The following is a 13,663-nucleotide window of genomic DNA, read 5'->3' as shown; positions in this document are numbered from 1 at the left end:
CCTCTCTGCTCCACATCCCACGAGGCTGTTTGACTCGTCACCATCCTCACCCAGAAACACACCGTCACTGACGCTTCCAAACCCAAAACCTGGATTCCAGGGAAGTTACTACTTTTCTTTGGTTTAACACCGTGGTTCTCAACCTTTTCAGGCCAAGGACCCCCTAGGGTGAGAGAGAGATGAAGCAGGGACCCCCACAACCTGCTCATCCATGTAGTTTCATTGTTTGACAGCACAATCGTCAATGTATTTTGGATTCTTGTCAATTTGTGTTTAACCACTTGAACCATCAATACTAGAATATGGTTAAATATAACAAGGAGAAAAAAAAAACGTTCTATCACTCAAAGATTTGGAGGACCCCCTGTAGTAACTCTGTGTGTGTGTGTGTGTGTGTGTGTGTGTGTGTGTGTGTGTGTGTGTGTGTGTGTGTGTGTGTGTGTGTGTGTGTGTGTGTGTGTGTGTGTGTGTGTGTCTCCAGTCGTTCAGCAGCCTGCCCCAGAAGCCCGTGTCCGTTGACCTGACGGTGGAGGAGGGTCAGAGGTTGAAGGTCATCTACGGCTCCCTGTCCGGCTTCCACGCCATCGACGTCGACTCGGGAACGCCCTACGACCTCTACCTCCCCACACATGTAAGACCCTGTGACAGACAATTGTACAAGTCCTTCTGATCCGAGTCCAAGTCGAGTAGCAAGTAATTTGGTCCAAGTCTCAAGCAAGTCTCAAGTTTTTCTGTTGTGGGCAAGTCAAGTCGAGTCACAAGGTTATGTCAAGTCGAGTCGAGTCACAAGGTTATGTCAAGTCGAGTCGAGTCACAAGGTTATGTCAAGTCGAGTCGAGTCACAAGGTTATGTCAAGTCGAGTCGAGTCACAAGGTTATGTCAAGTCGAGTCGAGTCACAAGGTTATGTCAAGTCGAGTCGAGTCACAAGGTTATGTCAAGTCGAGTCGAGTCACAAGGTTATGTCAAGTCGAGTCGAGTGACAAGGTTATGTCAAGTCGAGTCGAGTGACAAGGTTGTCAAGTAAAGTCGAGTCAGCGTAGCATTGACGACCGCCCTGCCGGTCATATTAGAATGATATCCACATGAAAAAAAAAACAGCCTACAATGAAAAACCACAACATGCTACAAGTCGTCCGAGTCAGCGTGTCTCAAGTCGAGTCGAGTCGAGTCTGGAGTCATTGTCTTCCAAGTCAAGTCGAGTCGAGTCTCAAGTTTTTTGCCCTCAAGTCTGAGTCGAGTTGCAAGTCGTCAAATTTGCGACTCAAATCCGACTCGAGTCAAGTCTCTATGACTCGAGTCCAATTGTCTGCCCTGTGACCTACGACCTCTAACCCTATGACCTCTACCTGCCCTACCCATGTAAGACTGTCATTTCAAACAAGACTTCAATTATCCACAAGTTTCCAACGTCCCATCGTGCATTGTGCAGAAGGAGTGTTGATTTCGTCGACTAAAACTATGACAAAAAATGTTTGTCGACTGCGTTTTTTTCACTGACGAACACTAAATAAAATCTAAGCTGTGATGACTAAAACTAAGACTAAATATATTGACAATTTCGTCAACGAAATAAAAACTGAAATCAACACTGTCCACAAATAATTCTACTGTAAATTTTCACGGAAACAGGAGGATACAGATGTGCCATTTAAGAACTTCACACACCATGCCATTGGCAAGACAGTAGATTTCCAGTGGATTGGCAGAACATTGAGCTTGTAGATCAGCTATTTTAGTTATTTTTATGACCTTCTCTGACTCTGCTTTTCAGGGATGGAGTGGTTTTCTTGCCATTTGCGAGTTTCTGCAAAAATACGCTCCATTCTGAATTCTCCATGAAAATTTGAAAGGCAAAACATGGAAAGAAACCTTTGGAAGACAATCATTTGCAGGACATTTTCAGGAAAAGAGCAGTAAATACTGCAGAGTTGAAACCAGGGGCATTGTTCCGCCAATTTAAAATGAGCCCGATAAGGAACTAAAACTTCCTATGATTGGCCGCTAGTTGCGCTCCCCCCCCCCTCCATTGGACCCCATTCATTTTCCCCTTTCGTTTTCTAACCTTAATTAACACTTTCATACATACTTTATGGTTCCTATCGCTAGTTAAAAATTGCCTTTCAATCACGATGATATGCGTTTTGTGAAAATAAGGTCCCATTTATGTTAAAATTGATGATAAAGTTGCGGGGGGCGTGGCCAACTAAACTGCCGGCTGTGTTCTTCTTCGTGTGCTGTATTTCGGGAGGCTCCGACCACATTCTTCCATGTATCTCTGCGGTTGCACGTGACCATTGGCAGCCAATAGCATCCTCTGGTGCCTTTACAATCTATGATGGCAACACCCATGCCAAGGACCCAAATTGTGTCATTTGCGCTGCATAGAAACCAACGGCTTTGCTTTGTCCATATATTTTATACAGTCTATGGTTGAAATGGCACATCTGTATGCTATCATGAGCATTAGTCAGGGCCATTCACACGAGGATATGTTTGGTAGATGGATGAAGGAACACTCCACCAGTGATCCAGTTAGTATGTGGGCAGGTGCAGCTAACGGTGGCAGCCCCGTTGGTGACTCACCACCGTCACACTGATACACAGTCTACCTCTCTCTCTCTCTCTCTCTCTCTCTCTCTCTCTCTCTCTCTCTCTCTCTCTCTCTCTCTCTCTCTCTTTTATAATGTTTTTACTGATTAGGTGTCTACCTGTGTTATTTCTCTAGATTGATATTGCTATGCATTTGATGCATTGATGTGATGTTGATGTGTTGATGTATTACCTGCTTATTGTAAGTCGCTCTGGATAAGAGCGTCTGCTAAATGCCTAAATTGTAATTTGTGGGTCCCTAGTCTCGCGTGACCAGCCTGTTGACTCCTGCCATTTGCAAATGCTCCCGTCATACAGTCTGGGGCAACGGTAGTCTTATGATGAGCATGGGGATAAAGCGGATGTGACGCACCCGCTCCCTTGGTGCAGTAGCGTCCTACTGGAAGTGTTATGTCTCCTTTCAAAAAAAATTGGGGGACGTTATTTCGTCTTTCTCTGGTGTTGTTGGTGTTACTTCCATGATGTTGTCATATGTTTTCTTAAACTATACAACCATAACAAGAATATGCCACTCGAATGACTCTGTCTGTGCTAGCGTGCTTCTGTAATGTTTCCAATGGGACTACAGTTCATTATAATGACTACGTCTGTGCTAGTGTGCTTCTGTTACGTTTCCAATGGGACTACAGTTCATTATAATGACTCTGTGCTAGTGTGCTTCTGTTATATGGGACTACAGTTCATTATAATGACTCTGTCTGTGCTAGTGTACTTCTGTTATGTTTCCAATGGGACGACAGTTCATTATAATGACTGTCTGTGCTAGTGTGCTTCTGTTGTGTTTTCAATGGGACTACAGTTCATTATAATGACTGTCTGTGCTAGTGTGCTTTTGTAATGTTTCCAATGGGACTACAGTTCATTATAATGACTGTCTGTGCTATTGTGCTTCTGTTATGTTTCCAATGGGACTACAGTTCATTATAATGACTCAAGTGGCGTTTCCATAAACTTATTCGAATTAGGGAAGCGAATTATCAGAAATGCGCTTTAAGACAAAGCGAATTTAGCCCGTTTCCATTAAACTGGTGAAATGCGATTCTTGGGAGATCCTGCCTGGGTCCGTCTGACCGACCTGCTGTAAACACTTCCCGCGGGCTTGCACACAGTGCACAGAGCTGGGATGGGGCTGAATTTTTCAGACCGAGAGACATGAGGGCACTGCTGTGACTCGCTGCACACGCATCCCGACCCAGAGCCAGTCGCGACGCACCGCCGCGGAGAAAGTGTGGCCGGCGGGAGCACAGAGCAAGCGACCCCGGTCGGGGCGCCCCGAGGGGCGTCCCCGAGCCGAGGCGGCCGCCCCGCCGCCCGGTTGAGTCCTCCGGGCAGAATGCATCCTGCAGCGTCGCAGATGCGAGCTGCTGTGAGCTTGTACGGACACTTTTGGCCTGCGCAACAGGGTGTGATGACGAAGGGTCACTCTGTGTGTAACAACCAGTTTGTTTTGTAGGCTAACGCTATGCAATGGACATTAATTAAGCGGCGGGGGAAAGTGTTATAGGAGGACGATATGGACCAGAACGTCATATATTATTCGCATTTATTGTCTGACCAGTTTCCATTCACTTATGCGCATTTAGTTTATTCGATTAAGCCTCAAAATCCTCCTCCTCCAAGCGGATAATCTTTTTTGCGGATAATGAAAGTTTATTCGCATTTTGAAGTGTTTCCATAAAAACATTTTGCGAATAAGCCGTTAATGCGCAAAAAGTAGCTTTATGGAAACGCCACTATAGTCTGTGCTAGTGTGCTGTAGTTCCGGACTCTATATAGTTTTTTCTGAGATTGTGGAATAGTTGTCTGGCTACGTGAGACTATGGATGGGACGATATGAAAATTTCATATCACGATTATTGTGACAAAAGAAATCACGATTTGCGATATTATCGTGATGATCCATTATCCTGGGACAGAACCTTTGCCCTCTCAGGGCATTTCCTTTTTAACTGGGTCCTTAAAAAAACTCCTCTAGACTAAACTAAACTGGACCTGAGTTCTGAACTGTGTACTTGGGCTACTTCTTTTCTGTTTACCAAAGGAAATGACGATAGATCTGCTTCTTCTCCCGAACTCGGAAAGTGTCCCATTTGTCCCACGAGGGCATGTTGTTTTTATATGTACTTTATATGGAGTTCAAGAAGAGAGAGAGAGAGAGGGGGAGAAGAGAGAGAGAGAGATGGAAGAGAGAAGAAGCTCTATAAATACATCTCTCCTGTCCTCCTTCCCTCGATCGCTGTGTGTGTGTGTGTGTGTGTGTGTGTGTGTGTGTGTGTGTGTGTGTGTGTGTGTGTGTGTGTGTGTGTGTGTGTGTGTGTGTGTGTGTGTGTGTGTGTGTGTGTGTGTGTGTGTGTGTGTGTGTGTGTGTGTGTGTGTGTGCGCGCGTGTGTGTGTCCTGACCTGTTCTTGTGCCTGTAGGGCTTTCTTTTTTTTCCCTCTCCCATTTCCTCCTGCATATGTGCTCCACTCTCACACAGCTGCCTACATCGCTGCTGCAGTCAGCTGGCAACACACACACACACACACACACACACACACACACACACACACACACTCTCTCAATTTCTCATTCTCCCACACTTTATCATGCTGCTCTCTCTCTCGCTCTCTCGCCCACCCACACACATACACACACTCTTCATTCTCAGTTACATGCAGACTCTCCAGAACACTTGCACCGACACTTGAACAAGCACACACGCACGCACACGCACGCACCAGCGCATGTGCCGTCTCACAGAGCCTCGTCGGTGGCGGTGCCATCATTGTCTTTAGTTCAGTGGGATATTATAGTAATAGGATTATGTAAGCATGTTGATTCCGAGGCAACGCATTAAGATCGCGCTGCGTCTGTGGATGCCCGTCCTCATGCTCCGGATCGTGGTGGCACACACGCAGGTAACGCACGCACACACACGTACACACACACACACACACATGCACGCAGGTAACGCACGCACGCATGGCACTCTGTCAAGCCTCAAAGACCTGGGGTCGCGTTAGATTTGAAGCAATTTAACCATTATTTTATGCTTTAACTATTGAAAAATAGCAGATATACAAGCTCAAGCTTGTAGATCTGCTATTTTTGAAAAATCGTCAAAAAGTATTTTTCCTTAAATGGTTTAGTGAGAGTTAAGAGGGTTGAAATTTAATTTGAGTTTAGTTCCATTAAGATCGGGATGGCTTCTGTCTCGTTGTAGATTTAACCCATGTAGACCGGGAAACACTTTATTACTTTAAACAATTATTTTATGTTTTAACTATTAAAGAAATAGATAGAGATATACAAGCTCAAGGATCTGCTATTTTTGAGAAATCATGATTGTTTTTTTGTTTTGTTTGTTTTTTTAACCCCATTCTATAAATGTCTTCTAAATCCTACCTCTAATTCAGTGGTTCTCAAACTTTTTCCACGTCAAGGACCCCCAAAAATTACATGTTTGGCCACCATATCAAAATATGTTGTTCCAGGGAACGACCACCCAGAAGCAAATATTTGAGTTACAAAATGTTCGCTTTAAAAAAAGATATATTCAAAGATTTGCATTTTCTTGGGTTAAGCGTTGGCGTTTTGTAATTAGGAAAATGTTAAAGAATGTCTGATTTTAGAGGGCAATTGTAGAATCCACCATTTGTAGTTTAGTGTAGTTTTCATTGAGTTAAATGCTTTTAGTTAATTGAGGGTTTATTAGTTTCAGTGTTAGTTTTACATATTTATGTTGTATAATGCGGTAGGCAAGATTCAACAAGGTCCGAAAAAGAATTGCCGATCTACAAGCTCACAGCCGAGCTTGCAGGTCTGCTGCTGCTATCTTTGAAGATCTGTGACTGAAACCAAAGGACATTTTCGCTGTGGTTTCCATCAGCTGCAGATAGAAGCACTACAAAACACTAGTTGTACACGTTATTGTGTATCATTATTTTATGCTTTAATTGATCACTGGTTAAAGCATTCAATAATTCTATTGAAATCTAGTTTTAGTTCTTGTGTTACTTTTAGTTAACGTCATTAAGCCTAGCTCTACATGCGGACACACGCGCACGCACACACACACACACACACACACACACACACACACACACACACACACACACACACACACACACACACACACACACACACACTCAGCGCTGACCTGATTTGCTGGTAGAGACCTGTTGCTTAACTGAATTGTGCAAGCATATACGTACACGCACACACGTGCATGTACGTGTGTGTGCTTGCGCAGCCAGACAACTTTCTTTCAACAGACGTTGGATTGTTTGCATAAGGATATGAACCCATAGTAACTATTTGCATGTGTTTGTGTGTGCGTGCGTGCGTGCGTGCGTGCGTGTGTGTGTGCGTGCGTGTGTGTGTGTGTGCGTGCGTGTGTGCCTCTCATCAGGCACGTGCACACATAGACATCAAAGGGGGCTTGAGCCCCTGCCCTTTTATCTGTCTGTAAAAAGTGCCCTCTCCAGACCATGGATGCAGTTTTGACTATGGTGAAAGAAATGCAAATGCCCCTCTTTCCATGCCATACCTGAAGGCAGCATTCAAGAGAATTGCCTTGTCCAAACTCTCCTGAACTTGAATGCAGCCTCTTATGTTGAACGAATTGCCCTCTCTGAGTAGAAATCCATGCTCTTACGCCACATCTCCAGTATTGACTTGATTATGCTTAGTTCAGTGTGGTATCAAGCACCGGAAATAGCCGACCTCCAAGCTCACAACACGACGTGTTGTGAGCTTGGAGGTCGGCTATTTTCAATTCTATCTACGCACCATGGGATACCGATTATTCTGCTCAGCTGCTCCTCGACTGTGGAATGCCCTCCCTGACCACCTGAGAGCACCACAGTCCATCCATGCTTTTAAAGGGGGACTAAAGACTTTTCTTTTTAACAAGGCATTTGCCGAGACAGTATTGTGGATGCCTTATGTGTTTTTAAACCTTTCTTAGCTGTATATAGGTGACCACTGTTCTGATTTTTTTTTATTTCCTTGTTTGCATTATCGTAGTCTATTTTAATTCCTCCAGTTTTCCTTTCAATGTAGCACTTTGAGATTTGAAGTGTGTGTTACAAATACAATGTATTATTATTATTATTAATATTTTCACCAAAAGGCCCTTTTAGAAATGTTAGCCCCTGCCAGGCCCAGGAATTTCATGGAGGCCATGAAGGCCATGGCCGCCGTTGCCCCTCAGTTTGGCCTTGTGCCCCTCAAACTAATGGCATGACCTGAGGCCACAGTGGCTCAGCTGACTGTACCACTTTCTCCTCTCTCTCTTTCTTGTCAATATGTAGATACTAAACACTGTTGTCTCTTTCTTGTCATGTAGACGTGTGTCTTTTGAGATTCTGAAATCGTAACTCCCACGAGTCCCCATCTTTAAACCAATCCAGTGACTTTGATTGGTGCAGGGCTGAGCATGGATTCATCAGATTGTAAATACCATCATGTATCTATTTCACTGCAGATTAGGTTATCATCCCTATAACCCTTAGATTCAACAAATTCTTTCAATGGACTAACATCTTGTTTCATTTTATGGCCTTCCTGCCCTAGCATTTGGACTTTGTGCCCTCAACACCAAAGGCCAAGTGGCCTTGCCCCTAAAATGAAGAAATTCTTGCCCCTGCCCCTCTAACATTCTCTGCACGTCCCTGGCTCCTGCCCCTCACAGATCCAGGGCTCCATCCTCTCTAACATCCTCTCTACGTCCCTGCCTCTCACAGATCCTGTTTTGTAGGCTACAATACATACAAACTGACTAAAAACCTACCTCTTTCAGAAAGCGTTTTCCTAATCTTTTCTGGGCCTTGTCCTTTTATTGTCCTTGACCCGTTTTAGATATAAGAAATTGGTTGTTTGCCTATTGCTGTTCTTATGCCTTGTTTTTAACCCTGTACTGTAGCACTTTGATATTCTTTTTGAATGTAAAGTGCGTTATAAATAAAATGCTTTATTATTATTATTATTATTAGATCCAGGGCTCCATCCGCCCCCATGCCATCATCATCCTGCCCAACAGCGCGGGCACCGAGGTGCTGGTGTGCTACGAGGACGAGGGCGTCTACATCGACACCTACGGACGCATCACCAAGGATACCGTCCTGCAGTGGGGGGAGATGCCCGCCTCCGTAGGTACGCTCTACCCATTAACCAACCCATTTAAGGCCTAGACTTATTGAATGCTTTAACCGGTGAAAAATAGCAGATATACAAGCTCACAGCGCGGCACCGAGTGCCGCGCTGTGAGCTTGTAGATCTGCTATTTTTTTTAAAAGTCGTGAAAATGTGTGCAAATCGTTGAACATTATGTATTTTCAAAGCGAACGTTTGTAACTCAAATTTTGCTTCTGGGGTGGTCCCTGGAACTAGATATTTTGAGATGCGGGTCCGTGGCCAAATAACATATCATTTTGGGGGTCCTTCACATGAAAAGGTTTGAGAACCACTGACATAGCAGTCTCTCAAGAACAGATTAACTGAGCGCCAGTTAAGTGAAAAGGACCTTTTCGTTGACGATGGCTGGCCAGATTGCTGACATACATAGGTTTTTCAAAAAACCTTTGAAGGATTCAAAAGACACTTATAGAATCGGGTCAAAATTATAATTTTCATGATTTTTCAAAAATAGCAGATCTACAAGCTCGCAGCGCGGCACTCGGTGCCGTGCTGAGGTCAGTCTGTTGTCTCCCCAGGCGCGGCAGAGGGAGAGCAGAGCCCAGGATTACATTGGCAATTGGAACTGGGTGAAAACATGGGTTACAAAATCGTGGGATAAATATTATAAAAAAATTATATATTAGAAAAGAACTCTAGTAGGTCAACAGGACCAGTACTAAACCTTCGAGGCAGTGTAATAAAACATGGCCATAATATAATGTGTTGCTGCAGCTTATATATAATAATAACACTAGTTTGCATTGTGATTGACTGACTGACACCCACTTTGTTTACCTCACCTGTTGCCCGGCAACGGCCGAACGCCAGCTGCGCTGCTGTCATGTCGCTAGCATCACGATATTAATAATAACCACCGTGATGTGATCACAGCGGTTTACACTTCAGACATGGAGGCTTTACAGAAGCCTCCAAAACATCTTTTTCCCCTTTACACCAAACCTCTAGTCTACACCAAACCTCTTTATCTAAAATATTGTTGGCTAAAGTTCTCAGAATATGTACTTCAAGTGGTTAGTATAATTTGTAACTCAAATAATTGCTTCTGGGGGGGGGGGGGGGTCCCTGGAACAACATATTGTGAGATGGGGGTCTGCGGCCAAATACCCGTCATTTTGGGGGGTCCTCGACATGAAAAAAGTTTGAGAACCATTGATTTAGAAGAAGGATAAAAGAAGACATTTATAGAATCGGGGTGAAAAATATTCAAAGACTTGCACAAATGGTCACTATAAAAAAAAAAATAGCAGAACTACAAGCTTGCAGCGTGGCACTCGGTGGCACGCAGTGAGCTTGTATATCTGCTATTTTTGAATAGTTAAATCATAAAATAATGGTTAAAGAAGTTCAAATCTATAGTGACACAGATTTGCCCACTTTTTTTTAGTAAATGGAGGGTAAAAAAGAGTGTGCCAATGGATCCAACACAGTTATTATGTATTTCACTTTTGTAAATAGGCTACTTTTCATTAGTTCCATATATATACAATGCACAGACACACTTTCCATGTGATTTGCTATTTCTTTTCTCATCAGTTTTGGCCATATGCGGTTTCAAGCCAGCACACCATATGGGTTGTTGGGTCATACTGGGTGAAGACAGATTTGGGACAGGCAGGACTAAAAATATGACTCTCTCTTCTATTGGGTCCATCCACTAGCTGGGTCATTATTTTAGGATAGAGGTTGTCTGTCTGTCTCTCCCTCTGTAGTTTTTCTCTCTGCCTGTGTCTGTACTCATTTAAAGGCCTTAAAGGAGTGTTAATCCCTACCTTCCTTTAAAACCGCTCTGAAAAGCCACTTACTGGCGGCTGCTACTCGAAACTGGTAACAGAAAACTTAGCCAAACCTTAACTCCTCCTTACCTTTCTATTGTAAATACGATTTGTTTTTGAATCATGTTTTACAACTGTTTTTCTTATATATTTTTTTGCATAGTACTGTGTTTTATTTGTCTGTCATTCAATGTTGTTTGAGTTAAACAAAAGGACCCCAATTTAAACAAGTCCAAGCCCGATTTTTGCGGGTTTTAGCATGATTTTAGTCGGTTTTGGGACGGGGGCTGGTTTGGGTCCACTCCCTCCATTTTGGCCCCCCCTCTAGGATGGCGCTCTAGGCGGTCGACTATAGCTAAAAACGGCCCTGTCGGGCTCCCCAGAGTTAGTGTGGAAGAGTCCTTGAGCAACACTCTGAACCCTTAGTTGCTCCCGGTGAGCAGGTTGGTGCCTTGCATGGTTTCCTCCGCCATCGGTGTATGACTGTGTGTGTGAATTGGTGAATGTGATGCACAATCTATGTAAACCTATGCAAACTTCTAGTTAGTTATCATTCAATTCAACATACATTTAATGCTGCTACACTACTAACATTTAAATGATTCCCCCCCCCCCCTCTCTCTCTCTCTCTCCCCCCCACCCTGCAGCCTACCTACAGTCCAATCAGGTGATGGGTTGGGGTGACAAGGCCATCGAGCTGAGGTCGGCCAACACGGGCAACCTGGAGGGGGTCTTCATGCACAAGAAGGCCCAGAAGCTCAAGTTCCTGTGCGAGAGGAACGACAAGGTGGCTCATCTGGTGTTTGCATGTTCTCCCTGTGTCCCCCTAGGGCAGTGGGACCCAAATTATGTTTGGGGGGGTCCCCAGATGATTAAGTGAATGTGCAACGTTGTTTGTTGGGGCGCCTGATGGAGGGGAAAGGAACTGGCTGGAATAAGAGTTCCTTCCACGACAACCAGGGGAAGATCCGCTCTATCAGGTGATAAGAAGCGGCCTGCCCACTCACTCCTCATGCACTGAAGGAAGCATGAGCTCAGTTCGGGGCTCTCCCCAGGTTGGCAGAGGGAGAGTAGAGCCCAGGATTACAGCTTAGGCAATTAGCCAGTAGCTATGCCCATCCCAAAAACAGAATCGTGGGATAAAAAAAAAGAGTTCTGAGTTCATGCTTCCTTCAGTGCATGAGAAGTGAGCAGGCCACTTCTTATCACCTGACAGGGGGGAGCTTCCCCGGTTGGACGTAGCACGTGGAAGGAACAAGGAGCGTTGCGAGGTGTGGTGAGCATGTAGATCTGCTATCTTCAAAATTTCTCCCTCTGATATATAAAAAAAAATCACAAAATATTTTTTTTCAAATTTTGAAAATTTTTGTGTGTGTGTGTGTGTGTGTGGGGGGGGGGGGGGGGGGGCAGTTCAGGCCAAAGGTGGTACTGCAGCTGAAAATGCTCTGAGAGCCATTCAAAAATGAGAGAGGCTCTCTATTCAGGAGTGGTAATTTAGCCTCAAACCTCTTGAAAAAATGTTTTTGGGACATAAACAATATGACATAAATACTTTTTAAATGCTATCACCTTTAAATTGCCACTTTAGAAATGTTCAGATACACTTCAACTTTATGTTGGTTTGTTTACGGGGCCTACTGAATGTCACCTCTTGTTGTCTTTGCAGGTTCTCTAGTTCAGGGGTTCCCAAACCTTTTTGTCTCAGGGCACCCCATGAATATTTTTTTTAATCCGAGGCACCCCTACATTCTAATTTTCACTCCCAGCACCTTATATTTATAGCATATCATCGTTGTCGGGTGGAAACCTTATATGTCCAAAACCGTTTGTTTTGTATTTATCATCTATAAAATGTACTAAACTGAGGCGTTGTGTGCTTGTAGATCTGCTGCTTTCACTAGTTTTGTGCGACAGAGGTTTCTGCCTGACAGTGATGATATTTTAGCGATTATGTTGCGAGGAAAACGTTGAGATAACAGCCATTTTGGTGAGAACTGACTGAAAACAACTTTGTACTTCAAGTTTAAAATGATACCAAATATTTTTCCAAGTGTCCAAATAAATTCCAAATATTATCATATTATCTCGCGGCACCCCTGGACTGCCGTCGCGGCACCCCAGGGTGCCCCGTCACCCACTTTGAAAACCCCTGCTCTGGGGGCGTCTGGTGGCCTACTGGTCAAGGCGCATACCACACAGGCACCGCCACGTAGGCATGGTTGCCGCGGCGTCGCCGGTTCGATTCCCGATCCGGACGACCTTTGCCGCATGTCACTACCCATCTCTCCCTCTCTCTCCCTGTTTCCTGTCAGTCTACTGTGATGTAAAAAAAACCCTGCTCTAGTTGCAGGCCTACTGAATGTCACCTCTTGTTGTCCCGCAGGTGTTCTTTGCGTCGGTGCAGTCCGGAGGCAGCAGCCAGATCTACTTCATGACCCTGGGGCAGAACTCGCTGTTCAACTGGTGACGCCTGGGATGATCCGTTCGCTGCCGGGATGGATCGGCCCGATCGGAAACAAAACCGTTTCCTCCTCCTCGTCCCATTTTTTTGTCGAACGTCGCCGTCGAGTGTGTTGATCGAGGACCCGTTTCATCCTGGACTGGTCGTTTCTAGCCCTAGGCGATCAGTGCTCAGACATTGATGTCCGGGAGTAAGAAGACATGCGAGCGTCGACTAGAACGGTCTTGAATGTGTTATCCCGCTCAGTCTGTCTGCATCGCCGCTCCCACACACTGTCTCGCCGTGACTCCTTGATCGTCTGAACATTGTCTTCGACAGCGCTACAAGAAACACAAGTCCATTAAGGTGTTTAGCATCTAGTGCCGCCAAAGTGTTTCTCAAAGTGCGGCCCGGGGGACCCCCAGGTGGTCCTTGAGGAGTTACAGACAGACCTATGACTCGGAGGGTGTACACATGGAACCAAATGGACCATTTGGTTCCATTTGTATATCCCCTCGGAGTTAGGATATTATAGATTGGGGTCCTTAACCCTTCTGTTCTGTTCAGATTCACTACACCTTCGTTCTGTTCGGGTCATTTTGATCCCGGGGGATATTTGGTTTGAAAAAACAACACTAATATACATTTTTACTTAACA

General features: G+C 44.7%; 1 protein-coding gene across 3 annotated transcripts in view; it reads left to right on the top strand.

Annotated features, from left to right (window-relative positions):
- LOC308302113 (mitogen-activated protein kinase kinase kinase kinase 4-like) overlaps window positions 1-13,450 on the top strand; it is a 173,742-nt gene extending 160,292 nt beyond the window's left edge. For 2 of the 3 annotated variants that reach the window (XM_080746309.1, XM_080746308.1), the window contains 4 exons: window positions 482-631; window positions 8,589-8,748; window positions 11,213-11,352; window positions 12,949-13,450. In XM_080746309.1, coding sequence (XP_080602435.1) covers window positions 482-631; window positions 8,589-8,748; window positions 11,213-11,352; window positions 12,949-13,032 — 534 coding nt within the window. In that variant the 3' untranslated portion in view covers window positions 13,033-13,450. Of the gene's footprint in view, window positions 1-481; window positions 632-8,588; window positions 8,749-11,212; window positions 11,353-12,948 lie in introns of those variants that run through there. The other variant, XR_013962934.1, reaches the window with a different exon arrangement.
- Window positions 13,451-13,663: the final 213 nt, after the last annotated feature.

Source organism: Nannobrachium achirus, assembly GCF_963921795.1.
Source record: "Nannobrachium achirus genome assembly, chromosome: 17".
In the NCBI taxonomy this organism is placed as follows: domain Eukaryota; kingdom Metazoa; phylum Chordata; class Actinopteri; order Myctophiformes; family Myctophidae; genus Nannobrachium; species Nannobrachium achirus.
This window is presented reverse-complemented; position numbering and strand designations above follow the sequence as displayed.